A 25570-nucleotide genomic window follows, 5' to 3' on the forward strand; every position below is an offset into this window, starting at 1 on the left:
GGAACTGACCTTAGTTCCTCTCTGGGCCTCTTGTGTTTAACAGCCATCCTCTCTGTGTCCCATTGTGCTGCAGCGCCTTCTCTGCAAACCCCTAGATAAAGGCATTCTAACCTCACCATGTTGTTCTTCCTCTTTCTGTGTTTTTTCTCTCTGGACAGTACTGGCATAAAGGATGCTTCAGCTGCGAAACCTGCAAAATGACTCTAAACATGAAGAATTACAAAGGTTTCGACAAAAGGCCATACTGCAACGCGTAAGTTGTCCCCTTTTTGTGTGTGTGTGTGTGTGTGTGTGTGTGTGTGTGTGTGTGTGTGTGTGTGTCTGTTGGTGTAATTATGTTATTATGCAATGCTGGCATCATGTGTACGGGGGTGCAGCCCACATGTGAAACACATTGACTCAATCTGTCATTTCTTTCAGCGACGCGGCCTTGAAAAACCGACTCTCCACAGATTCCCTCCGCAGTGTCTGTCCGTGTTTGTGTTTGACTCTGTGTACGTGTCCCACCCCACCCTACAGGAAGGAACTGGTGTGTGGTGTTGTGGAGACAGCACCCCACCCAGCAGCTCTCCACACACACACCCCCCCCCCCCCCCCCTTAGGGAAGAGGGGGAGGGTCAACAAAAGAAATTCCTTAGATTCCTCGCCACTGACACTGTGGCACTACCCCACGTGCACACACTCTCAGTCTCTCACTCCCTGCTCTGATGACCGGAGAGGAATCCGTGGAATCCGACTTCATAGTAAAGCTGAGGGCTCGTAGTAAAGCTAGCGATGGCTTCTCTGTCCGTGTGTGCGCATGTGCACGCTAGTTTTAGGAAGGAAGGAAACAACAAAGGGAGGCTGGTTTTACAGTTCATTGACGTGTTATGCTCTGCTCCACGGTGTCTGTGTAAAACAAACCGTGGCCTGCTGGCGTTGTTGACAGCTTATGTTGAACCCTGTCGGTAAAAGGGTTTGTGTTTGGGTTTTTTTAACAACATTTCCCTACTAGTGAAAATATCAACAAGGGGTACAGCTGTGGCTTGTATCCCGATTTTAAGAACCAAAACTGTCACTGCGGCCTATTTTTCCAGAGAGGCTTATAGAAATGTTTCACAAACACAGAGATTTCAAAGAAAAAAATCTGCGCCGTATTCATGATTTGCGCTCGATCAAACGTGAAGTTCCTAACGCTGTCACGATGTAAAGCCCATGTGCTCATTTATATGAGAGGTTTGCGGGTGAAATCAGTTTGAAACGACCGCACCGTCCAGTCGTTTGACGAAATAAACAACCACGTACTTTAACCCTCCTCCGTTCTCAAGGAGCGGTTTTCCTTCTGCGTATCTGCGCCTAGTCCTGCACATCTAGGTCAGTGCTTTAGCCTGTGGCAGGTGTTCTCCAACCTCCATCACTTCCATATAGAATCACCCTCTCCTCCACCTTGCCTGCCATTCCCCAATCCTCTCAAAGACCAGCTAGATGGCCACTTAGAAGCCCCCGCCGGCCCCAGCCCACCGTGTTTACTGGACTCTCTTCCGTTTGTTTAAAACAAGCTCTGTTGGTGTAAACACCCATTAGAAGAAGATTCATCCCCCAAAGGAGAAGCCACTCTCACTCTGTTATTAGCTTCTGCACTGGCCAGAGTTTATCATTAGGTCTCAGGATCTGCCCTGGCTAAACGCTACGGAATGTTTGTGTTTTCATACATTATGTCCACCCCCCCCCCCCCCCCCCCCCCCCGTCATGAGACACGCCCTGATTAGACGGCAGAGTCACGGGGGAGCACTGGGAGATTTTGGGAGGGCAGATGTAGATTGGAAAATTCTTCTCCTTTCCTCAGGAGGCGAGGAGAGCCGCCAGCACCGCGAGGTCTTATTTTAGCCCCTTGTTTCGATGCATAGACGCTGTTCCTTAAAAAGAAACCGCAGGACTTCAAAGCAGTCTTCAGTGTTAAAAGATATCAACACCTAGACTTGATGTAACGTAACTGCTTCATCACGCTCCTGTATGGCCGCTTATAACGCAGATTATCTTACGTCAACTCTCTGCCAACGGTTGAATAATGGAGAGCGAGATAGAGGGAGAGAGATAGAGGGCCTCCACCCTTTACCGCTATTCATATTAGACCTGGACAGGTTTCCTGGTAATACAGGAACTGGAACTGGAGAGAGAAGCAATATGTGTATATATATATATCTCTTCTAGAGGCTGAAATGTGTTTTGATGGTGTTTCAGAGTGCATGCAAGTGTAGAAATTGTGCAATATGGTTACCCTCTTTTTGATGATGCACTTTCTGAGAATGTGGTTCCATTCAGCTTTGCTTTGATGGGCCTTAGTCTTGCTAAGCGATGAGACAAATCAACAGAGGGCAACATATTTTGTGCTGTCCAGTAAGAAGTAATATAGTAAATTACAACACATTAAACGGTAAACATCAAGGCGGTCTTTAACCAAACCTTTTGAAACCTTTGGGTGTTGGTTAAAAATGTAGCTGTGACGTAATGGAAGACGTTGCAGCACGGCGTTGCTATGGATAACTGCTTCATTCAAGATATTTTTGACTTCAGCCAAAGCTTTAACCTCCTTCAAATGCCACTTTAAGGATCTTTACCCTGTTAGGATCCGATCCTATTCCACTGAAAAAATAGAGAATGTGATGCAATGTTTGTTGAAGACGCAGAGTCCAAGAGAAGGCAAAGCAGGAAAGGGACAGAGTGCACATTAGACGGCTCATCTTTCAAGATGAATGAATAAGTAAACGATTATTTGCTTATTTTTTGCTGCTGGGTTATGAAGCAATACACATGGTGTTCTAAAATTTGGTGTTCCAACGTCTGCCAAATGATCCATTGGAACTTTACTTCCAGAAGACAAGAGGGCGGGACTAGCCTGAAACGCCACCTGCTCCGACTTTGACTCAAGACCTTCCCTCCTCCACAGTAGGCCGTGTGTGTGTGTGTGTGTGTGTGTGTTAAAACGCATGTGCCTTCCAACGTGACCAGCATCATGATGCAAAGCCCATTTTAGATCGAAGATTTGCGGCGAGACTGCTTGCAACAGATCGCACGGTAACGTTCTGCCTTTCAGGTTGTCAGCTGCAGAAGTAAAGCTGGCTGTACACGTTAGGCCAGGGGTGGTAAATGAATCAGCTAATCCAGACTAATTCACCTGGAGAGTGACTGAATGATAACCCTTTGCTTCTCGGCAACATGTTAAGCGAATATCAATGCAGTGATCTTTCCTACGGTACCGTTATCATTCCCCCCTTTGAACGTTCTCTGCAGCGTTCTAAAGCCGCTTTGTCTCGCCGTGAACCTTTGATCTGAACTGGGTGTTGATCATGCATCTCTACAGTACTTATTGACAGGTCTGAGGTTTTTGAATGCCACTGACCAATGTGTGATACTAACTAACATGTAGCCTGATTTGAGGAGTCGCAAGCATGCCCACACACACACACACACACACACACACACACACACACACACACACACACACACACACACACACACACACAGGGCTCATGCATTAATCGTATTTATTACACCGCCTTGTTGAGAACACGATCCTGCTGGGTCAACTCCGGCGTTCTGCGCTGTTTTTTCTTGATAGGCGACCGCAACTATGAATAACAGATCGTTGCCATGGACACAATTTCCAAACGTAGAATCTGTCACACTATTTATACTAGCGGATTTTAAATCAATACAATAATTCATTGTTGTACATTGTGTCAAATTATTGATTTCATTGCGGAGTAGCTGTGCAATAAGCGGGATAATGAACAGTGTTATTAGCAGGTTATCACAAATGAACCCCTACAGGGTCATGGTGCTACATGATCCCTTGCATATAATATATTTTATGTAATATAATACTATATGTATATATACATAACAAGGCCATCTACAAGTTTTTATACAGTTCTTGGTCAGCCCCAAGTGATGTTCTCCTACGAAAGCCAGGCTGGGTTAAACCACTCCACCACAATCCAGTCACACCCAGCTCTATAAATAAAGCCCCTCAGATGGTATACAAACATCCATTACCCAACAATGTAGGGTTAGCCTCTCTGAGGAAAATCCATGGTGCTGTTGCAAACAGCAGCAGCAGCAGCTGACGTTTTGAATTTGATTTGAGCTGATATGAAAGTAGCCTTTTGTTCTGCGAGTATTGGCGGACGTGCTAAACATTGTTAAGAAACATGCAGGATCTGATAAGAGTTTGAAGGGGGTTTGAATTTTGAGCGTTGAATTTAATTTGGCTGCAATTAGGGTATAGTGTCTTGCATTTGACCACAAAGTTTTTGATCTTTGTTTTTCACAGTGGTCGATGTGGTTGTTAACGATCTACGATCATAAAATGATAATCTAAGGAACTTGATCCATTTTCTTTGCATCGGTCCACTTGTTTCATGGTCCAGGAAACAACTAAGGCATGTTCTTTGTGATCTTGGAAACGATAAATGTCCTACTTCCATAGTTGAACGAGTTCACAGAGAAGGCCCCTAGTTTTGACTTCTACAACTTCTGAGGTTATGTGAGCTAAGTTTGAGAAGCCCATTGGTTTTTGACTAGACTCTGGCCATGTGTTTTTTTTTAACTGCCCCTGAAACTGTGGTGAACCTGTCTCTGCGGGAGGATGAATGTAGAACTTGATCTTCGTCCAGAGAAGCGTCTACTGTGTAAACAGTCTCTCGGCTCAGAGTCAATAAATAGTTCCATGAAGCAGTCAGTCAGCGACCCACCAGGAGCAGCGAGAACAAGCTTACTGGCCGTGTCCAGTCGCACACTGATGTCTGACTGCACCTTGATCAGGCTAACAGGAGCGCGGTACTCACCGAGAATCCCCTGAAATCGGTTCAGAGGGCCTCGTTTTCACGCTCTGCTGAAGGGGCGGCTGATGGCATCACCGGCACGCAACCACACACACGCGCTCCGAGCTCTTTCACTGTGTGCAGCTTCGTTGTCCAGAGTTATTTTAGTGTGTCCGTGCCCCTCCGACCCGGAAGCAGTGGTTCCCGGCCTGCCCGCACCTCTTCTCCCTCACACAGGGCCCCGTGTGTTGCTTCACAAGGCCTTTTATTCTACAGGGGGACCCTGGAGCTCACCGGAAGAGACCTCCTCCAATAACAAACCTGCTCCCTGCGTCTCCCGCACACTGTGCACTGTTTGGAGGCCTGTCTGCTTTTGCTGTCTTTGTTCACAAACCGGTGTGGGGCAATGCACTGTGCCGGCTCGGCGGGGACCGCGGGTGGGTGTTGAGGTGTGCGCGCGCGCACGTGTGTGAACTTTGTGTGACCGTGCTCGCTGTGTTGTGGTTGTGTTCCACAGACACTACCCCAAGACAAACTTCACCGCCGTGGCAGACACTCCTGAGAACCGCCGCCTCAAAGAGCAGACCAAGATGCAGAGCCAGGTGAGCATCCATCAGCACACACACACACACACACACACACACACACACACACACACACACACACACACACACACACACACACACACACACACACACACACACACACACACACGTTTTCCGTTTGCATATATATTAGGTTGACCTTAGACGGCAGTGGCTCCACTGACTGCACAGTTCATTTTCATTCGTCTGTCTGGAAATGGATCCATTCTGTGGGGAGATCCGATCCATAAAGCCAAACACACACGTTTCCTCCGCAATGGTACAACCTAGATGACTTTCTAGGTCCCAAAAGAACACTTATTTGCTGCAGCTTATCCCGCGGAACCCACAATCGCAGAGACCCAAATGTAGGCTACGAACTCACACAGCTCATCAGACCAAAATACCCGTCGGAACTGGGTCACGCGTTGTGGCGGTATTAAAAACCAGTCCGATGGGGTGCTGGGCAGCTCTCTGTACCTCACCTTTACATTCTGCAGGATCTCTCCTTACCGCTACCCTAGCCGACCCCTAAACTATACATTCTGCAGGCGCTCTCTTTACCGCCACCCTACACGACCCCTAAACTATACACTCGGCAGAACTCTCTTTACCGCCACCCTACACGACCCCTGAACTATAGAGTCAGCAGAACTCTCTCTACCCAACTGACCCCTAAACTCTGCATTCTGCAGAACTCTCTCTACCCCTACCCTACCCAACCCCTACACTATACATTCAGCTGAACTCTCTACCCCTACCCTACCTGAACCCTAGACTATCCATTCAGCTGAACTCTCTACCTCTACCCTACCTGACCCCTAAACTACACAGTCTGCTGAACTCTCTACCTCTACCCTACCTGACCCCTAAACTACACAGTCTGCTGAACTCTTGCTAGTTGACAATGTGAAAAGGTTGGCTCACAGGAGGGTTACGATCGCATGCAGGTCCCGAGGATTCTTTTGGATCAACCGGTTTGGCCGTGCCTTCCTCCGCTTTCGCAGAGCGAAGGAATTACACAATTTCCAAATACTGGCACCGGCTACATGGGTGGTTGTAATGCGCGGAGCAGCGATTTGTGGAACGTCTAGGATTCTGTGTAGCCACACTGGGCCTTCCTCCCAAGATTACCCCCACGTTAATCTTGTCAGAAGCATACATGCCCTCCTTCCTTCCGTTTTGATGCATAAATTGTGATTTAGACCGTGATATAGGCATGTGTCGGGTGTGCGGTGGAAATATGTAGAGTAAACAGGCATTTCCAAGGAGAGCCTGGTTTAGGAAGAGCTCCGCCGGGCGTGTGTGTGTGTGTGTGTGTGTGCGCGTTCACATGATGGGGTCACGGATCGGATCAGGCACAGATGGTGTTTTTCTACATGAACCCCCAACCAACAATCAAATAAACAACCATCAATGTTGCCGTACCCAACCAATGAGATTAACACGCCTAACATGAGATTATAGAGTGAGGGGATTTTGTAAATAAGTATGTCTGTTGTCTTAATGCGCACCATGTATAAATGTGAATAAATATCACATTAATGATGCATTCATGTCTTATTGACTTTGCATGGCCAGTCTCTGTTAGGATTTCATAACCATATAAATAGGCTATTTATTCCTATTTGTATGAAATATCTGCATTTGCCTCTGCAATATTTGCATTCTTTACAGTATGCAAAGTCTGTAAAGCAAGGTCGGAAACATGAATATCTGCCCCTTGCCACCGGAACATGAGCGCAGTGTTGTTGATTCCGCGGTTATGGCGTTATGAGGGTGTGTTGTTGCTGGAAGTTGCTGGGCATGTGTTGGGAACTAGGTCCATTCATCCCGCCCCTCGCCACTGCTGCGTTGCCAGGGGAACCTTATTGCTATGGTAGCTGGGTAGAGAGGTTAGTCATAACTCATTACGAGACATCACTGGAGAGGAACAGACAGAGACAGAGAGAGAGAGAGAGAGAGGGACAGAATCGGGGAGGTGAATGAAAGAAAAGAAATGAGGCCCAGGGGAACGAAGGACTCCAGTGGAAGGCCTGCTAAAGGAATGTAGAGGGAGAGGGGGAGAGAGGGAGGGTGAGAGAGAGGGAGAGAGGGAGGGTGAGAGAGAGAGGGAGAGAGGGAGGGTGAGAGAGAGGGAGAGAGGGAGGGTGAGAGAGAGAGAGAGAGAGGGAGAGGGAGGGAGGGATAGAGAGAGAGGGAGAGGGAGGGAGAGAGGGAGGGTGAGAGAGAGAGGGAGAGGGAGGGAGGGATAGAGAGAGAGGGAGAGAGGGAGAGGGAGGGTGAGAGAGAGAGAGGGAGAGGGGGAGGGAGGGAGAGAGAGAGAGAGAGAGAGATAATCAAACAGACGGAGAGGGATTCAGAATCGAGAAGGGACTCCGCATTCTGCCTTAACTGTAAAATATGAATGAAAAGGCAGCGGAGGGAGAAACACTGATCAGGGGGAGCAGGGGTGTGTGGGGGGGGGGGGATGTGGGTGGGCACGGAACGGAGCGCTGTGATTGGACGGCAAGAGCAATGGCGTAGTCCGGGGCTAGACAGACAAAAGGAAACGGGGGGGGGGGGGGGGGGCGGGGTTGTGTTAAATGGGAGAGGCGGAGATTACACGTCGAGGAGGTAAAGATGAAGAGCGGGGGGGGGGGGGGGGGGCAAAGCCGTGCAGCAAGCGTTTATTCCCCGGCAGTTTTATTTTGCCGACCGGCTCATGGGGTGGCTGGGAATCAAGCGGCTGACTCACTGAACCCCCGGCGTGGTGCGCGGTGTGGCCCTGCGCTAATGCCAGCGCACTCGTCCTCGTACTGGCCCAGCGTTGCATGGAGCCGTTACTCAGTCAGCACGCTGTTAGGGCTGCGTCAGACGTTATGTGGCTGCGTTGGGTTGAAGAGGAGGTGAAGGGAGGAGCAGGAGGAGGAGGAGGAGGAGGAGGAACCGCAGGGGGTTGGAAGCCTGGGAACTGATTGCGCAAGGCTTTACAATCCCCTCTTTAACGATGACAGGAAGTGGGGGCAGCCAGTCGGCACGCAGCGCAGGAAGTCATTAGTCATTGCTTAACTGCAGCGGCACCTACAGTATAGCAGTATGGGCTGGTGCCCCTTACCCCTCTGGCCTTTACGTTTCTGAACACGCAGACCTCTTCCTGTACTGGGCGCAGTACAGAGGCGTAGAAGTTGGCTGATACGACGGAGTGAGCTTGTCACCGTGATTTCAAACAGTCATGGGACACGCAGGTTCTGCTTGTCTTGACATTCGCCTGTCTGACCGTATAAGGCTGTCAGCATTTCCTGCATCAACGGCCCTCAGTCCCCTGCAGCCAGAAACAGGAAGTCAGTCACCGAAGTAGAGAGAGACAAAGGAAGAGGGCGGGTCTCGCTAAATCTACCTCATAGTCACAATCATCACCATGTTTGTAATTTAGTTATTCTGAGCTTTACGGGAATGCCCCGATTACTCAGGCCTAACTTGTCTAACAATCTGATTTAGTTGGGGATCGTTATGAACCAGAAGAGAGACACCTGGAACCTGCATATTGCTGATTGTTGAATCTCAACAGATGCTTAATAGTCAATGCTGCGTTTGCATTGTTACCCCATTACAGGGAGGGCCATTTCATCTTGGCACATTACATTTTTGAGATGCAAACTACCCACCTTGTGCAGATAACTTAAATCTACTTGTTTCTTATTCAGTGTTCCATGGTTTCGAGGGTGTGTGAACTTCAAGTCTCACTCTGAACTCTCTGAATTGTTTCATTGTTGCAGGATATTTTGCTACTGTTATTACAATCTCCACTCCCTCCTACACCCAAATATTTGAGATAACACTAAGCTACGCTTTCTGTATTCCAACACAACAAGCTCACTCACATTTCTACCTATTCTCTTCCTGCAAGGACTCAACTCTTGTGGTACTTCACCTTGAGCGAGACTTGGTGGGACCAAACTTTTAGAGGACGTAGATTGACGGAGAGCTACGGCCCGAAAGGATTGTGTTTCAGTCCGTTATCGAAGATTACAGCTGCGGCGTTCTTGCTCGGTACCGAACCAATTAAAACAATCGTTGTCCGCATTTGTCCTTTGCACCTGAAATGTTTGGAAGACAGGGTCCTGGTTGAACAATCCCAAAGTTTTTTTTTAATTGGTTTGTTTGTGCAGCAATATGTCAAATTAGTTTCGCTCTGTTCATTAGGCCAGCTCAAACCCATTCATAACATCTGCTTGTAGCGTGGCTCTCACTGTACAATGGAAGACAATACACCCCAGTGCCATTCTTCAAACAGCGCCTTCCTGTTATGGCTGGTGTGACTTCCTTTTAACTCCTTTCCGTTCTTTCCCCCTTTTCCCCTGGCAGGTTCTCTACAAGGAGGAGTTTGAGAAGAACAAGGGGAAGGGCTTCAGTGTGGTGGCAGACACACCGGAGATGCAGAGAATCAAGAAAACTCAGGACAACATCAGCAACGTGAGTCCGGACGTAGGAATGCTCCCGGCATACCACCGTAAAATGTCTTGAGTTTCAAACATAAACGTTGTGTTTTCTTTGCGTTTATGGCTCGTCGGATCAGTCGTGCATTCTCCATTTCCCCTTTGGCCTCTTTGGGCCAAGGGTCTAGATTACGGGCCAAGAAAAACTTTGGTAGCGGCCCGCGCAAGTTATTCTAGCATTCTCTGGCGTACAAAAACTTCCACTTAGTGAAAGTGGAAAATGTTTGGAATCTCAAGCATGTATGGCTGTAGCAGGTGGTTTTGCATGAAATGTAATGCATTTCAGAATCCATTTTACCAGGATCCAGATTGTACTGACATTTTCGCACTCTTATCAGCCCTAACTCGTTAGCTCTAACATCAACCCACTGACACCCACGTAGTTCCTGTATCCTTTATGGTTCTTTATGTAAATGAGTTGCGGTTGAGCGGTTGAGTGGCTCGACGAGGTAGAGAGGCCCACCCCGTGTATGCACTAACCACCTAGGCGATACGCCCGGTAGCGACCTGTGTTCGAATCCCCTCCTGTGGCACCACACTCCACGTCATTCCCTCTCTACTCCTTTCTCTCAACACTGCCCTGTCCACAAAGGCACGAAAAGAGACACAAAAATACCAACAATGAAAACAAGCCGCCCCTCACTTTATACAACTCCACCTTTTCCATCCAGTCCATTCTCTGTCTCTGTCTGGCCTTCCCCAGCCAATAGATATTGATAAACCATTTCTCTGTAAATATGAAATGTCATTGAGGGAGGGGCAGCTTAGTCTGCTGCCCAACCCCCTGTTTCCCTCTGAAACACTCATCCACACACACACACGTGCACACACATATGCAAATATACACCTGAAAGCAGACAGACACAGACACAGATACAGACATAGGCAGACACACACAGACACCCGCATAAAGGCAGACGCATACTAACACACACACAACCCGAGGCAGACAGACACTCGCACGCGCACACACACTGGCAGGCACACACACAAACACACCCACGCACACACAGAGGAAAGACAGACATGGACACACAGCGAACTTACATCCGCCCCGTGCGCCTTGCTGTCGTTCCTAATGACATAATTAGTGTGTATGTGAAGGGTAATCACTGCTTTCATACGACGTCAGCCCTGGCACGGCGTGGGGAAACGAACATGCTCACAATGAGCTGTGCGTGTTGGATAGGGTTAGGCGTACCCGCATGAACCGGCATGTCGGGGATGTTGTCTAAACACCAACTCCAGAGGGTAGGGTCTTTAGACCCTACAGAACATTCTAGATTGGATAATTGGCCATTTAGTCTCCGCGGGAAATATACGGAAATGAGACGCCTAACGATTCGATTCGATATTGATCCAATCGATATCCTTCGATATCGATTTAATAATACGTACAGATGACAAGAATACCTAAATATTATTTAGAATTAACCATTTCAAAATGAATTAACCATTTCATTGTGCTTTAACTAGCAAAAATGGGATACACCATTGTATAGTATTGTTTCTGAGCTAAACTTGCAGCATACAAGTAATAATTATAACATGGACAAATGTAAAAGGGCATGTACATTTACGCATACTCGCTTCTAGATTACAATGACTGAGTATGCTTTTTTTTTTCGAGAACAAATAAATTGCAGTGCATTGATGAATCGATATTTTTACCCAGCCCTACTAGTGCTGTTCCTTTCCTTTTCTCTCTTACTGACCCAACATCCCTTTAAGAACCCCGACCGGTTCCTAGTTCAACACAGACAGATCATTAAATAAGCATGTTGTCCGGTTGCGTTTACATTCAGGGGCAAATTTTATCAAAAGCGACATGCGTGAAACAACAAAGACAAACAACAATATATATCGCTGTCGGTACAGTAAGGACGTTCATAGAACCAAGTGCCAAGCAGTAGCAATCGCTAGGTTAACCCATTCCCTGTGTAGAAAAAAGGAGAATATTCCCCCTCTTTGAATGCCAAGAGTCAAAAGTTATTTAACATTCATGTCTGTCTGGATTCGTCTCTTTACTCCTGACTTCTCGTTTCTTCGTCTCCCACCAACCCCTACCTGCCTGGGATTCTATTCTCTGCCCCCCTTTTTCTTCGGAGAGATTAGCGAGGCGTGTAACAAGCTGGGGACTGTTCCAAACAAACACCCTCACCCGCACACACACACACACACACACACACACACACACACACACACACACACACACACACACACACACACACACACACACACACACACAGCCTCACACACACACACAGCCTCACACACACACACACAGCCTCACACACACACTCACAAAGCCAGACCATGCTGGGAGCCGCGGTCTCACTCAACATATTGCACTTCATAACACTGACTGTCGTCTCTCTGTCTCCCAACGCGCACTGCTCTACGCCCCAGCACTCACGCTGTGTGTGTGTGTGTGTGTGTGTGTGTGTGTGTGTCATTAGTGTGTGAGAGAGAACACACACTAGCTTCACACAGTGGCTCCTTTCACTGGCGGGGGCTGCATCAGGGCTATAAATCTGACCGAGGCGGCCCTAGTCGGGTCCACTATCATCAGCCGGAAAAGCGCACGCGGGGGGGGGGGGGAATCGAGGATGGCTGGGGAGTTGTGAGTGCACTCATAGAGGCCTCCCTCAGTCTCAGCCTGGTCTGTTCGCCCCCCTGTCCGGCTGTTATTTCCACCGCTGAATGCGGCCTTTGTGCTGCCGCCCAGACTGGGTGTGATGTGGAGTAGAGTCGTCGGCTCAGACCTTTGTTTACCTGACCACACGTTTGTTTGTTGACGTGTCGTTTATTTGTTTGGGTTCGTTTCAGGGTTTTTCGGCCGCTTGCCGGGGAAATTGTGCGCCGGCCTAAACCATTTGGGGGATGTTTTTACGCGCTTAGTCATGCTTTTTTTTATCTCTCTCCGTTTCCTAGTGGGTGATTTTATCGTTCGTGTCTTTTTCACCGCGACGCGCCAGCGAGCGCCTTCCTCGTTTCTGACTTCACCTTCCCTTCTGTGTGTCGTTCCACGTTGCTATGCAACTCTCTGAGCCCTCGCACTGCCTCTGGTCTCGATGTCATTTCCTGTTAGCGCAAGGCTGCTTCCAGGAGCCCTGCTGCACAGAGCGAGCATGCCCCACCTATCCTGGCCAGGACGAGTGTGGCGGGGCGTGCGTAGGCGACACCTGGTGGCCGTGCGAGGAACTGCACCGAAACGGTCAATTACAACTGCTGTTTGCCTTCTCATTTTCAGATTAAGTACCATGAGGAGTTCGAGAAGAGCAGGATGGGAGGGGAGGCCCCGACCCATCAACCTAGCACCCCCACCTCAGGTACCACACACACACACGCACACGCACAGGCACCCGCACACTGAGACTGTATTGCCACTAGTTCTAACCCCCACGAGCAAGACAACATGGCAGGACACACGCAGAGAAGTAACCGAAGGAACCGAAGAAGGTAGACCTGAAACCAGTTTGAGGAACTGGTTTTAGGGTCCCGTCCATGATGTATGGTGTAGCTGGCACCGTTCCTCCCAGGGAAAGTACCACAAAAACAACAGCAGCAGCAGCAGCTGAGCCGTGGCCTGGCCCCTGGTTGTGGGCGCTGAGTGAGACGGGCCCCCAGGAGGGCCGGGTGCTGGGTTACCCCTCGCTGAGCCGTGACCCCGTTTCAGGACATTCGCTGCAGACGTCCAGAACTTCACGCTTACATAAGGCGTGTAATGAAGCATCAAGACTCCAGGAAGTGGATCCACTCATTACCCCCCATTCCACCACCCCCGCTCTGACATCACTGCTCCCCAGAACAGCGTTCTGTAACGGTGGGAAAGTGCACTGGTCAGTCCCCGGGGGTCCATCCAGGCCAAAGGGTTCATTAAGTGTAACGTTTTAGTGTTCGGAGAAAATGAGGGTTGTTTATGTGAAGGAAAAGGACTGTTGATTAAGAACAGATGTTTTTAATTAAGATTAAATGACGGTTATGATGATTAAAAACCCACTAGCATGCCGGATTGGGCTAACGGGACTCTTGTTTGTCGTTGAGGTCCATCTGAGGGAACGGGAGGAGGAGCAACACACATAGACAGTCTCTCATGCGCGCACGCACACACGCACGCACGCACGCACACACACACACACACACACACACACACACACACACACACACACACACACACACACAGAGACAGGAACAACACACACACACACACTCACAGACAGGAACAACACACACATACACACACACACATGCACGCACGCGCGCATGCGCGCGCGCGCACACACACACACACATATATACAGACAGTCAGGAACAACATATACAGGCACACAGGCACATAAACACACACACAAAGAAAGACACACACACACAAAGAAAGGCAAACACACAGGCACATAAACACACACACAACGAAGGACACACACACAGAATTAACATCCTCACACACAGAAACACACAAACACGAACAACCTATACACACACAGAAACACACACAGAAACACACACACAGGAACAGCATATACACACAGAAACACACACAGGAACAACGTATACACAGACAGACAGGCGACGTTTCATAGGAAGTACGACCGCTAAGCACTCTCGCCCACCTCCAGTCCCCTGCCTACCATGCACAACCTAAGGCTGCTTATTATCGTTCTGTGGTGGCGGGCTCTCAGGTAGTTTCTAGCTGAGGCTCCGGCCCCCTCCAGCTAGCGTCCGGACAGGAAGAGGCATTGTGGAGGGGCTTAGCGGCACCGAGGGAATGCCAGGCACCAGGTGTACACGTCTCGGCTTGCTCCGCCTCGGTATTCCGTTGCTCCTCGTCTCCCCGTCTCACCCTGGGGGTCCTCCCTGCGTCGACGCTCTTAAAGGGGACATGTTGTAGATATACGACGGATAGATGAGCAACGTCGGCTACGGTCCAATGGGTAGGCTGGTCGACCGATCTACCCAGCGCACATCTAGGTGGACACGCCCCCCTGTGATGTCAGAAGCTGCACGTTGTCGTAGCGGCTTGTAATGGCTAATCACGGCCGCACCTGGTGGTGTACTGTGAACGTATGGAGTGAGGGACGGAGGACATGACACCCAGGGAAGGGGCTTGGATTGAGCCTGCGAGCTGTGACGGTGGAGATGGGAGGGAGACCCAGCGGGTGGGTGGAGGAGCAAGAATGCATGATGGGCGGGAAAGTGGAGTGAAAGATCAGCAGGTAACCACAACAGACTCTGCGTGTCAAAGGATTCGTCATTCGTTGACACATAAGTATTAAGTGTCACTCGATGCTCGACCGCAGCTGACGTGGTTCATGGGAGACTCATAATGGGAGTAATGGGAGGGAAATAGTGGGGCGTTGATAGTTTCATGAGTAAGCCGGAAGGGTTGATATGTTTTGGGCACGGTTTCAGTTTTGTTGCCGTTCTTTAGACTTTTCCACATTAATAATGGAAGATGTTTTTTCCAGTTATCAAGCGCTTAATAAGGTATGAAGGGTCAGGCGGCGGGCTGAGTTGAGCGGTAGTTTCCATGAGGACGTCACGGACAGTCTTCTGTCAGGCTGTCTTGGGTTACGCCACACTTACAAGGCTCACACTAAATACATAATTGTTAGTCTCTCTTTCTTGCTCTTTCTCTTTTTTGCTCTTTCTCTTTCGCCTTTCTTCTTTATTTCTTCTCTTTCTTTGTTTCTTTCTTTCTTTCTTTCTCTTTGTCTCAGTTTCTCTGTCTCTTTCTAATTTTTTCTCTTTCTCTTTTTTTCTCTCCCTCTCTTTTTCTCTTTCTCTCTCTCACCACATGTCTCTCTCTCTATCCCTCTCTCCCTCCATCCACATGTATCCCTCTCTCTCCCTCACCACATGTCTCTCTCTCTCTCCCTCTCTCCCTCCCTCTCTCCCTCACCACATGTCTCTCTCTCTCTCCCTCTCTCCCTCCCTCTCTCCCTCACCACATGTCTCTCTCTCTCTCCCTCTCTCCCTCCCTCTCTCCCTCACCACATGTCTCTCTCTCCCTCTCTCCCTCTCTCCCTCCCTCTCTCCCTCCATCCACATGTATCCCTCTCCCTTCCCAACCACCTCTCTAATGCTGCCCTCCTGGTCGCTTCACAGCAGGCTACCAGCAGCCCGCTCCGTCTCAGAACTTCCACTACGAGCCCACCCCGGAGCCGGTCCGCCAGGCTGCCGCCGCCCCGCCCCCGAGCGCTGGGGTAGGTACTCTGCCCCCCCGCCAACCCGGCCTCAGCCTGCCCACGGGGGCTAGTTTCCTAGCAGGTGTATCCAGTCTCATCCAGAGTTCTGGTTAGGGCGGCATTTCAGTGCCAAAAGTGACTGCACGCGCACAACTGACACATGCGTCAACAATACATGTGTAATCCCTTTTTTTAGCATTTGTGTTTCATTCTCGGCAGTGATAAGCCGCCATAGCTGGTGAAACCTGTTAGAGGCTGAGAAGTGAAATGCAATCCATTAGATTAGATTAGATAAAACTTTATTAATCCCCCGTAGGAGAAATTAGTTTGTTGCAACAATGAATTCAAGCATGCATGAATGAATTCAACAATTAATCTGTCCCTGTATTAAATGGAATAGTTTTCCCATCTGAGACTTACTTTCATTTGGAGGGTTCATTTGAACGGTTCGTATTGCACAATCCTCAAAACTAAATTTGAACATTCTGGAAAGAACGATTACTCAACACGTGTGTGTGTGTGTGTGTGTGTGTGTGTGTTTGCGCATTTATGTCTGTGTGTGTTGTTCCTGTGTGGGTCTGTTGATCCTGTGTGGGTCTGTTGATCCTGTGTGTGTCTGTTCGTGTGTATGTCTGTGTTTCTGTTTGTTTCTGTCTGTGTGTGTGCGTGTTTTGTGTGCGCGTCTGTCTGTTGTCCCTGTGTGTATGTTCCTGTGTGTGTCTGCTGGTCCTGTGCGCATGTTTGTGTGTGTGTGTGTGTGTGTTCCCGTGTGGGTGCTGTTCCCGTGTGTGTGCGTTCCTCCCCCCCCCCCAGAAGCGCTACCGGGCGGTGTACGACTACGCAGCGGCGGACGAGGACGAGGTCTCCTTCGTGGACGGGGACATGATCCTGGAGGTGCAGCAGATCGACGAGGGCTGGATGTACGGCCGCGTGGAGCGCACCGGCCAGCGAGGCATGCTGCCCGCCAACTACGTAGAGGCCATCTGAGGAGGGGGAAGGAGAGGGGGAGGAGAGGGGGAGAGAGCTGAAGGTAGTGAAGGAGGAGGGGAAATATGAAAAGCCCAGTGCCATCTCATCTAGCTACTGCTTTCTCTTGTTTTGATTTCTTGTTTTCCTGTCTGTCCTGTGACCCCCCCACCCCCGACTAGTTGTCCGAACCCTTTCGCGTCAACCCCGCCCGTTCTCCGCCTCTTACATCCCCCCCCCTCCCTCCCCTCCTTCTGTATGCGTCTATTTCCTGTTCCTGTGCTGTTTCTTTCTGTTGGTTTGGCCGTCTTCCCTTCTGGAAGTTTGTCCCTCCTCTGTTCCCTTAGCGTGGCATCATTCCCTTTTGCGCTGCCAAACACTCAACAGTCTTAAATGGAGTAACCTTCATACGTCTTATTATGTCCGGGCTCCAGCCGCGGTTTGCCACCTCGCATCCTAGCTGTAGCGCTAACAATCTTTCAAACGAAAAAAAAACAAAAACAACATTGCCAGGGGTGGGGGGGAGGGGGCGAATGAATGAATGAACGAATGAATAAACAAATCATGTTATAGACCTCTCGTTAGCTAGCTGATCAACACTCAGTTGCCATGGTATCAGATAACTGCAGTTGCTTTTGTACAGACAGACAGACAGAGAGAGAGAGAGCGAGAGAGAGAGAGAGCGAGCTTAAAGAAGGTGTGGGGAGTCAAACCTGTGTTGGTGTTTTGCTGTTTTTCCCCGTGTGGTCCTGGTTCGGTCCGGGAAGAGCGGCTGCGTTCTAAGGAACCCACCAAGCCGGTCCCCCACGGGGGAACCCCTATTTTGACTTGTGTACATTCCATTGAATTGACCACAATACCCTCAGCGCTGTCGCCACAGACAGACCGAATGAATCCGTCTTACCAGAGAGGTTTTGTATATATTTTTATTTTCAGACTCATCTCAAACTCCAAACTCCTTGCCTAGCAGGCGCCCTGTGGGTATTGCGATTAAAAACTGGAACCATGGCCCGAAATCATGCGTATCACGTGTGTGGAGAGTGTGTGTGGAGGGGGGCTGGGGACCTGTCAGAGTAGTAGCAGTCACCTGTGCAACCTCTCCTTCTGTTTTAACCCCATTCCCACCCCTTTCCACTCTTTCTAACACTGTTCTCATCCTACTCGACGGTTGCCAATAGCAACCCGCTGTCACTTCTACGGCGGTGGTCCTCGTTGCCTTTAAAAAAAAATCTTAAGCAGGAAGTGGAGGGGCGTGGCCGGGGGGGGGGTGGGCGTGGCCTGCAGAGAGACCGTTTAGATTGGACACGGTTCAGGAAGGCAAAAGCACAAAGGCTGTGGTGTGAAATGTTAATTTGTGTTTTTTAAGTCATTGCATTCCATTGTTTGTTTTGTGTGCGTTTGTTTTGAGAGGGAGCAGCCCAGTGTTGCGGCAGACGTGTGCGTCTGAGGTGTGTAGTGGTGTGGGCGTCTTGGCGTTCTCATGTTGGGTTTTCCTCCTTTTTGTGTCGTTTGTTTGGTTTTGTTTCTTTGCTTCCAATGTCATTGTAAGAGGCTTATTTTCATAAAAGAAATGTCAACTGTATGCCATAATAAACCAGCGATTCCAATTTTGAGCCGAGGCAGGCTAGTTTCATCTGGTGACGACTGGATCTCTTAACTGACAATTGGGTCAACTGGCAGTTTGCTTGTTGTCAATGCGACATGAATCATCTTTATCGTTCTTCGGGCTCAAAATAAAATGTGTATCTCCAGCTAATCGGTAATCTGTAACTAAATAAATTCAACCACAAAAATGTAAAGTTTGCTTTGGAAATGTTACCAAACCCTTCGGTCAGCACTAAAGGTCAAAGGGCGACAGTCACATGGTTACACAGCAGCAGCAGCAGCTAATTCAAAAGCCTCTCAAGCTGATTGGAATCCAAACTAACCATCCACAAGTCAAAACCTAAAGCCCACAACCAATTCACCCTACTTACTGACTGCAGGGTCAGGGTGGGAGGAGGCCCAGCCTAACCATGTACACACTGCTGGCACCCCCCCCACCTGCTAGTTTCCCTGCACTCGGGACACTGTGACCTCCATCCATCTCTCAGATATCTCTAGACAGAAGAAGGTGGTGTCCCGGCATCCGCATGTCGAAAGCAACAAGGTGCCCACTGTGTAGGTCTGTGAAGGGGACTTTGTAAAGTTGTTCATGTATGTTAAGAAAACATAGGAATTAGAGATTGTTTTTTGTTTACAGTCGTTGGTGCTAACGGAAAAAGGTTTGCTTGCATTTGATAAGATTATGGTTCACGGTGTGTGGATGTGATTGAGGGGGAATTTATGTGGGTTCAGAACAGTTGACTCATGGGAAATGTAGTGTGGTGCAACACATGTCAAAACAAGTTAGCGTTGGATATTCATGCCCTTTTGTTTCTGTGGCAACTCTAATGGCTTCTGACAGCATTGTTCAATATGAACACCGTATCAGACGTTGAACACACCTCAACATGGCTCCACAGAAGCGAGGAAATGTGTTGCATGCCTTGTGTTTTGCATTCCACCTCTACCAGACAACTGGACCAGATATGCGATTTTAAGGTGACTAAAGAATAAATAGTTTGTTTGGCATCGGAAATGAAGAAGTTAAACAAAATGTAGGCCTACTGTGTTTTTTTTTTTTTTATAGTTTTCTTTTATCCAAGATGATAATATGAATGCTAGTATTGCTTCTCTAAAAAGCAGCTGCCGCCTTGGAACTTGGTGGTTGCCGTTGTAAATGTGGTTGACACGCGGTGCCAAAGGTGTAGCCAAACATAAGCGCCGATGATGGAGATGCCGTGAGGGACGGGGTGTTTGTATCAAGACTGGGAAGCCCTCAACCTTCCCGCCCTGACGAGTCGACACCACCCTGTTGAGTGAGGGGCTGACCAAGATGTCGGTCCAGGTGTTGACCTATTTTATGTTCTGTTTTTTCGCCAATTACGCTCTATGCTCTCCTACTGTGGAACCCCTCCTCTACTGTAACACGATGTTGTCTCATGGTCCCATGGTTGCCACCCGGTCGCCCTCCCTCTTTTAGGTGTCTTTGCTCATCCTGCAGCTCACAGCCTTCCCCCTCTCCCCTCCCTCACTGCTTACCCCTGTAGGCCTTCTAGGTTTCTGATCAACCATTCCCTGCTCCTGTTATCCTGGTTATATAGGCGGTTACAATACAAAACGATGTAATCCACCATCCCCAACCCTGTACTCCAATGCATTGTGTGCGCGTTCCATCCTAAATGGGTTTGTTTTGATATATTTTTTAACAAAAAAAAGATGATGACCGCGTGTACACTCACCTGTTCACGGGGTTTCCGATTGGAGAATACGATGGAGTCTGAGGACCTGACGTCATTTCTTGTTGCCCTGTTACAGCACTTCAAATTGTACTTATGATTCTGCAGATTCAATAAAATGTCTTTTTTTTTCTCAGACTATTTGTCTCTGCGACGTCATGCGTTGGGGGTTCGCACCTTGACCGAATGCCATTCTGAGAGCCATACATTCAGGAACATCAATTATCAGTTAACATATTCTTATTCTATAGTCTAATGATATTTCTTAAGTGAGCACTGAGCTGCATGGCTTTACGTGAAATACTCGCTCATACACGGATAGATCGCGTCCCTAGAAGCGCTCATCTAGAGTACTGCAGACGAAGGGATTGCAATGCTTTATCAATTGACACAAGATAGGCTTATAATGCATGAAGAACGCAGTAGTGGGATGACGTGAGGCCATGCCAATGCACACACTTAATGTGCATTGGTATTCACCGAATGGCCTACTCCCCATCCGACTTGACCTGGACTCATCTGGCTGTGGGGAGGAGGAGGGGAGGCGAGGCGGAGAGGCGAGGAGCTTCTGCAAGGGCTGGTTTCCGATCTGTGCCGATCTACGTCGGGGTCTTTCTCACATCGCGGATCGCCGGTTTTTGCCTCCGCATCCTTCGCGTCCTCACACATTGTCATCATGGTGGACATTTTGATGTTGATGTTTTTCGCCATCATGGCGCTTGTATTTCTGTCCTACATCATCTACATGTTGTGATGGGAGAGATGAGGAGCGAGCGGATGGGAGGAGAAGGAAGAAGATGATGATGGGGGAACCTCCGGCGGTCCTGCTTCGCAGCACGGACAATGGTGAGAATTGAAAGAATTCAATTATTATTGTATCGATTTTCATAGAATAAAAGGAACGGTTTGAATAAAGGTCGAGATTGTTGCATACTCTATTCGGCCAATTAGCCCTGGAATGAAATGCATGGCATGCAAAGCTAATCATGAATATATTTTTTCTCCAGTTTAGCCCATCGCACGGTGGTTATGTTGGGACAGAGGATGAAATGCAATATCGTCCAAACGTTTTCCTTAAACTAAAAATGATACCAACTGCAATGTGTTTCAGGGCGGAGGGCTTGTCCTTAATGAAGTTCACCGGGTGCTCGAAGGGGACCCCAGAGAAAGTGGGATCCCAGAGCAAGTCGGACCCCAGAGCAAGTCGGAACCAGTGCAAGAGGAAGACGATAATGAGAAAAGCCGGACACTTAATAGACTCCCACCACTTTTTTCTTGAATCTTTCTTTCTGTGTAGGCTACTACTGCCGGTCGAATACGAGTTATTATCATGTCCTTGCGTCATTTAATCCGGAACCTATGGAAGAAAACACAATATGCGTCTATTTTATGTATTACAGAAGTATAAATCGTCCTTTTGATGCCACTATGAATTAGCTGTCGCCTACATGGGCCGGCTGCACTCCCCTGCGCATGCGTCGTTTCTTGTAGGCTGGTTTCCTACCCTGTTTTTCCTTAGTATTATATTGTCCATGGACTGTCTCACTGTTTGGTTTCCACGGGTCGGATATGTGTCACAGTCATGTTGCTTTGTCCAAGTATTGCCATACTGGTGATGACTTTCAAATCCTAATAGTAATGCTATCCATCTCAGTCATTTATTGACAAGGGGAAGTAAGTCACAGCGAAATATCTCGACGTGGCTCCTATATGATCACTGGGCAATAGTATTGGATTATAATGGTGATTTATTAGCTTCACTTATGTTCAGCCTTTCACATGTCAAACAGTACATGTAGGCCGTATCCTGCCCATCGTATGATAATTCATTTAAAAAAAATGCACAATGAATCGCATTTGGTTTTGCGTTTCAGTCCTGATTATGTGGTCTTACTGAAGTACAAGATGATGTGAGCAAATTAAAGAATGCTTTAATTTAAGCCCCGCCACTTTCTTGACTCAATATTTGCTGTGTTTTTTAGTGGAACTGATCGCCTCAACATTCTATGTAACAAAAACAACTCGTTAAGAATGTAGGATATAGAAGGTTTATTTCTTTCAAACATAATCTTATTTTGAAAACACCAAAAGTGTACATTACTTCAGTTATCTGTCACGCTATACTGTTTAGTATAAGAGTAAGTGTCGAATAGGTAAAAATGGAAATGTGTAGCCTACTTCTATGTGAATGTGCACCTGCCGTTTCTAGTGACACCACCGTGTCTTTGCCACGTATGCAGCAGTAAATCGTCCTTCTAGCGACACCCTGCGGTCAATAGGATCCATAGAACGACGTTATGTCCAAATTGTGTTGTCGTGTAAAGTAATTTTCCTTGAAATATTTTCCCTTTTAGAGCATGACAATGCCGGGTATTTCCGTAGATTTTCATGTATTTTCAATAGTTGGTTAAAAAATAAAAACAGAAAAAGAGACAGACCGAATATTTTCTGTCCTTCTTTCCGACCTATAGATGGCACTGTTTACCCATGATATACCGATTCAGCTGTTGGATCACACATAATAGAGAAGTTTGAAAAAATAAAGAATAAAACAAAATTATATAATAACAAAAACTGCTTACAGATTTCCGTCGCTCAAAATAGGCACTTTTCCTTGACCACATTTTCTAATCAGAAAAGCCCTACCATTGTTCAAGATACAAGGGAACAGGTCAACACAGCGGTCCAGCCCAACCTAAAGCCTACACACACACAGGTGTGAACCAACTCTCTCCAGAACCCTTTGAGACGTATTCAACCACACTGGTGAACGTCCAGAGAAACATCGATGTTGTGATTGTACTAAACTTTATTATCCCTCTTTCTGCATTCCAGCAGGCATTTGTTGCTGAATGGCAGCAACGTTGCCAAGGAAACCCAGACCAAACTCCTTTCTCCCTTTCTTCTTAACCACAGACAGCGGGAGTTTCCCTTTTATTCACAAGCTGGCTTATTCCCTATTCCGGTTATTAAAATAGAAAATAAAAGGCCCCGTTATGTTGTGATTAAGTAACTGCTTAGCCGCTCATGTCGGACAGATGGTGGGGTCTGGGCGCAGATGGACGGCTGGGCCGAGGGCTTTTCTTTGGAGTAGCCCCTACACAGAAACATTACTGGGCTTTTCACACACGTGTTGCGTAGGAAAGCACCTTTCAACCCTAGTCTGCTGAGCTACAAGTGACTCCAGGTGTGGCTGACTTTGATGAACGGACTGGTATATTAGAAATAAATCAATCTCCATAAAGGGCTGATATTATGCCACCAGGTGTGAGGGGGATTAGCCATTACAAGCCCTTTGAAAAAATCTGCTGTTTCCTGTGTTGTGTGACATCATAAGTGGGCGTGTCCACCTAGATGTATCCCGGATAGATTGGTCTACCAGCGACCCGGTGGACTGTAGCAAATGTTGCTTATCTATCCATCAAAACATCTAGGTGAAACCTAAAAGAAAGGAAAAGGCAGATTTTCAAACGGCTTGTAATGGATAATCCAACTCACACCTGGTGGCCTAATATCACCCCGTTAAGGCACACAGACTAAAGTTTGTTACATGCTCTAGCCGAACATTAATAATAAGTAGTTGTTTTGACCAGAGCTACTGGTTGACCCAAACAGTTTCAACAGATGGGTTATGTAGTGCAGATTTATATGTACATGCAGTCCCTGCTTTCAGGGATTAATGAAGTTAATCTTATGTTACATGCATCTTTGTAGGCAATAAAACCCACCCAAACACACACACACACACACACACACACACACACACACACACACACACACACACACACACACACGCAACTAAGGTTACTCCTGCCTGTCCTCCAAAAGACCAAATACGGCAAATAATCGGAATTCCATCGCTGATAGTATAATCTCTCTTCCCAACACAATACCTTTGCTGTTCTTTCTTGGAAGTTCTCACACAAACACACACACAATAACACACACACACACACACACACAAACATATTTTAGGCATCACTCTCTCACATACACACATGCTCACTCTCAGTATCCAGGGCTATCGAATGCGTTGCACTAGATGGTTCCGATAGCGTCCACTTTTATTTTTCCATCTACTTAGTCATACTAATACCTGGTTTTCCCCCACCATTCTGCAACCACCACCACCGCCCCTAAAACAACAAACCTTCGCGGTACATTTTCTCGTTTCACTTTTGTTGTTGCGCGGTTATTCCTAATACCGTCAGAAAGACACACACACACACACACACACACACACACACACACACACACACACACACACACACACACACACACTCATTCACTCTTGTTGGCACCTGCAGTTCTCCCAGCCCCACTGACGGAGTGCTAGGAGGGGGTTCAGGGTTCTGGGGAATGGAGAGGGGGGGGAAGGGAGCAGCTGAATAAAGTGTGAAAATACAAAAGAAATAGTTGAGGATGAAGGCAGTGCGCATGTGTGTGTGTGTGTGTGTGTGTATGGGTGGGGGGGGGGCCGTTGTCCCTGTGCTCAGCCATGGCCTTCAGCTGGTGAGTTCCTGTTGTTGCAGGGTGGGTGTTTGCCTCTCTGCAGGACTGGGGGGGGGACGACGACGACGACTTGTGGAAATCACAGAGGATGTATTTTTCCTGACCGACTGCGAAGGTCCTGGCCTTGTGGCTCGCGTACGCAAGAAGTGTGTGTGTGTGTGTGTGTGTGTGTGTGTGTCTATGCGTGCGTGCGTGTGTGGGTGTGTGTGTGTGTGTGCGTGTGTGTTGATTGGTTGGCTTGCTGGGAGCGTTCGGCCCAGGCGTATCATCGGGGATCAGAGATGAGATGTCGAAGAGGAGTAGACCAATGAATGCGTTGCCTTGTGTTGCACACCGATGCCCACCGCCTCGCCTCTGATTGCCAGAGGCGCCCGTCCCCATTGGCTCCGTCCAAAACAGCGGTGGCTGCCGTCCGCCCCCCCTCAGCCAATGGCCTTGGGTTATTGTGTTCCACAGCAGCTGTCGTCAATGGCAACAGAGCTTTGAGGCAAGCATGAGCCGGACAGCTGGTGGAGAATCTCGGAGGCAGCCGTCTGGAGTCACGTGACCCGCCCCTCGACCAATCCCCGCTCTCCTCTTGTCTTCCCCCCACCCTCCCCCTCTCCTCCCATTTTTTCATTGCGGCTCTGTCGCTCTCCGGCGGGCGGGCGGGAAGGGGGGGAGGGTAGCAGGAAAGCAGGGAGGGGCCTGGGGAGAGAGAGAGAGAGGGGAGGGGAGGGT

The 25570-nt window shown here is 48.4% G+C and overlaps 1 protein-coding gene across 1 annotated transcript in view; it reads left to right on the forward strand.

Moving 5' to 3' along the window:
- The window catches only part of lasp1 (LIM and SH3 protein 1), a 30449-nt gene extending 9973 nt beyond the window's left edge, over nt 1-20476 (forward strand). Inside the window, exons 2-7 of the mRNA XM_079746305.1 lie at nt 159-253; nt 5320-5404; nt 9734-9841; nt 13118-13196; nt 15973-16070; nt 16866-20476. Of these exons, the coding sequence (XP_079602431.1) occupies nt 159-253; nt 5320-5404; nt 9734-9841; nt 13118-13196; nt 15973-16070; nt 16866-17039 (639 nt within the window). The 3' untranslated portion in view covers nt 17040-20476. The remainder of the gene's footprint in view (nt 1-158; nt 254-5319; nt 5405-9733; nt 9842-13117; nt 13197-15972; nt 16071-16865) is intronic.
- The last annotated feature ends 5094 nt before the right edge of the window (nt 20477-25570 follow it).

The sequence above is a fragment of the Pollachius pollachius genome (genome assembly GCF_949987615.1).
Source record: "Pollachius pollachius genome assembly, chromosome: 11".
Taxonomy (NCBI): Eukaryota; Metazoa; Chordata; class Actinopteri; order Gadiformes; family Gadidae; genus Pollachius; species Pollachius pollachius.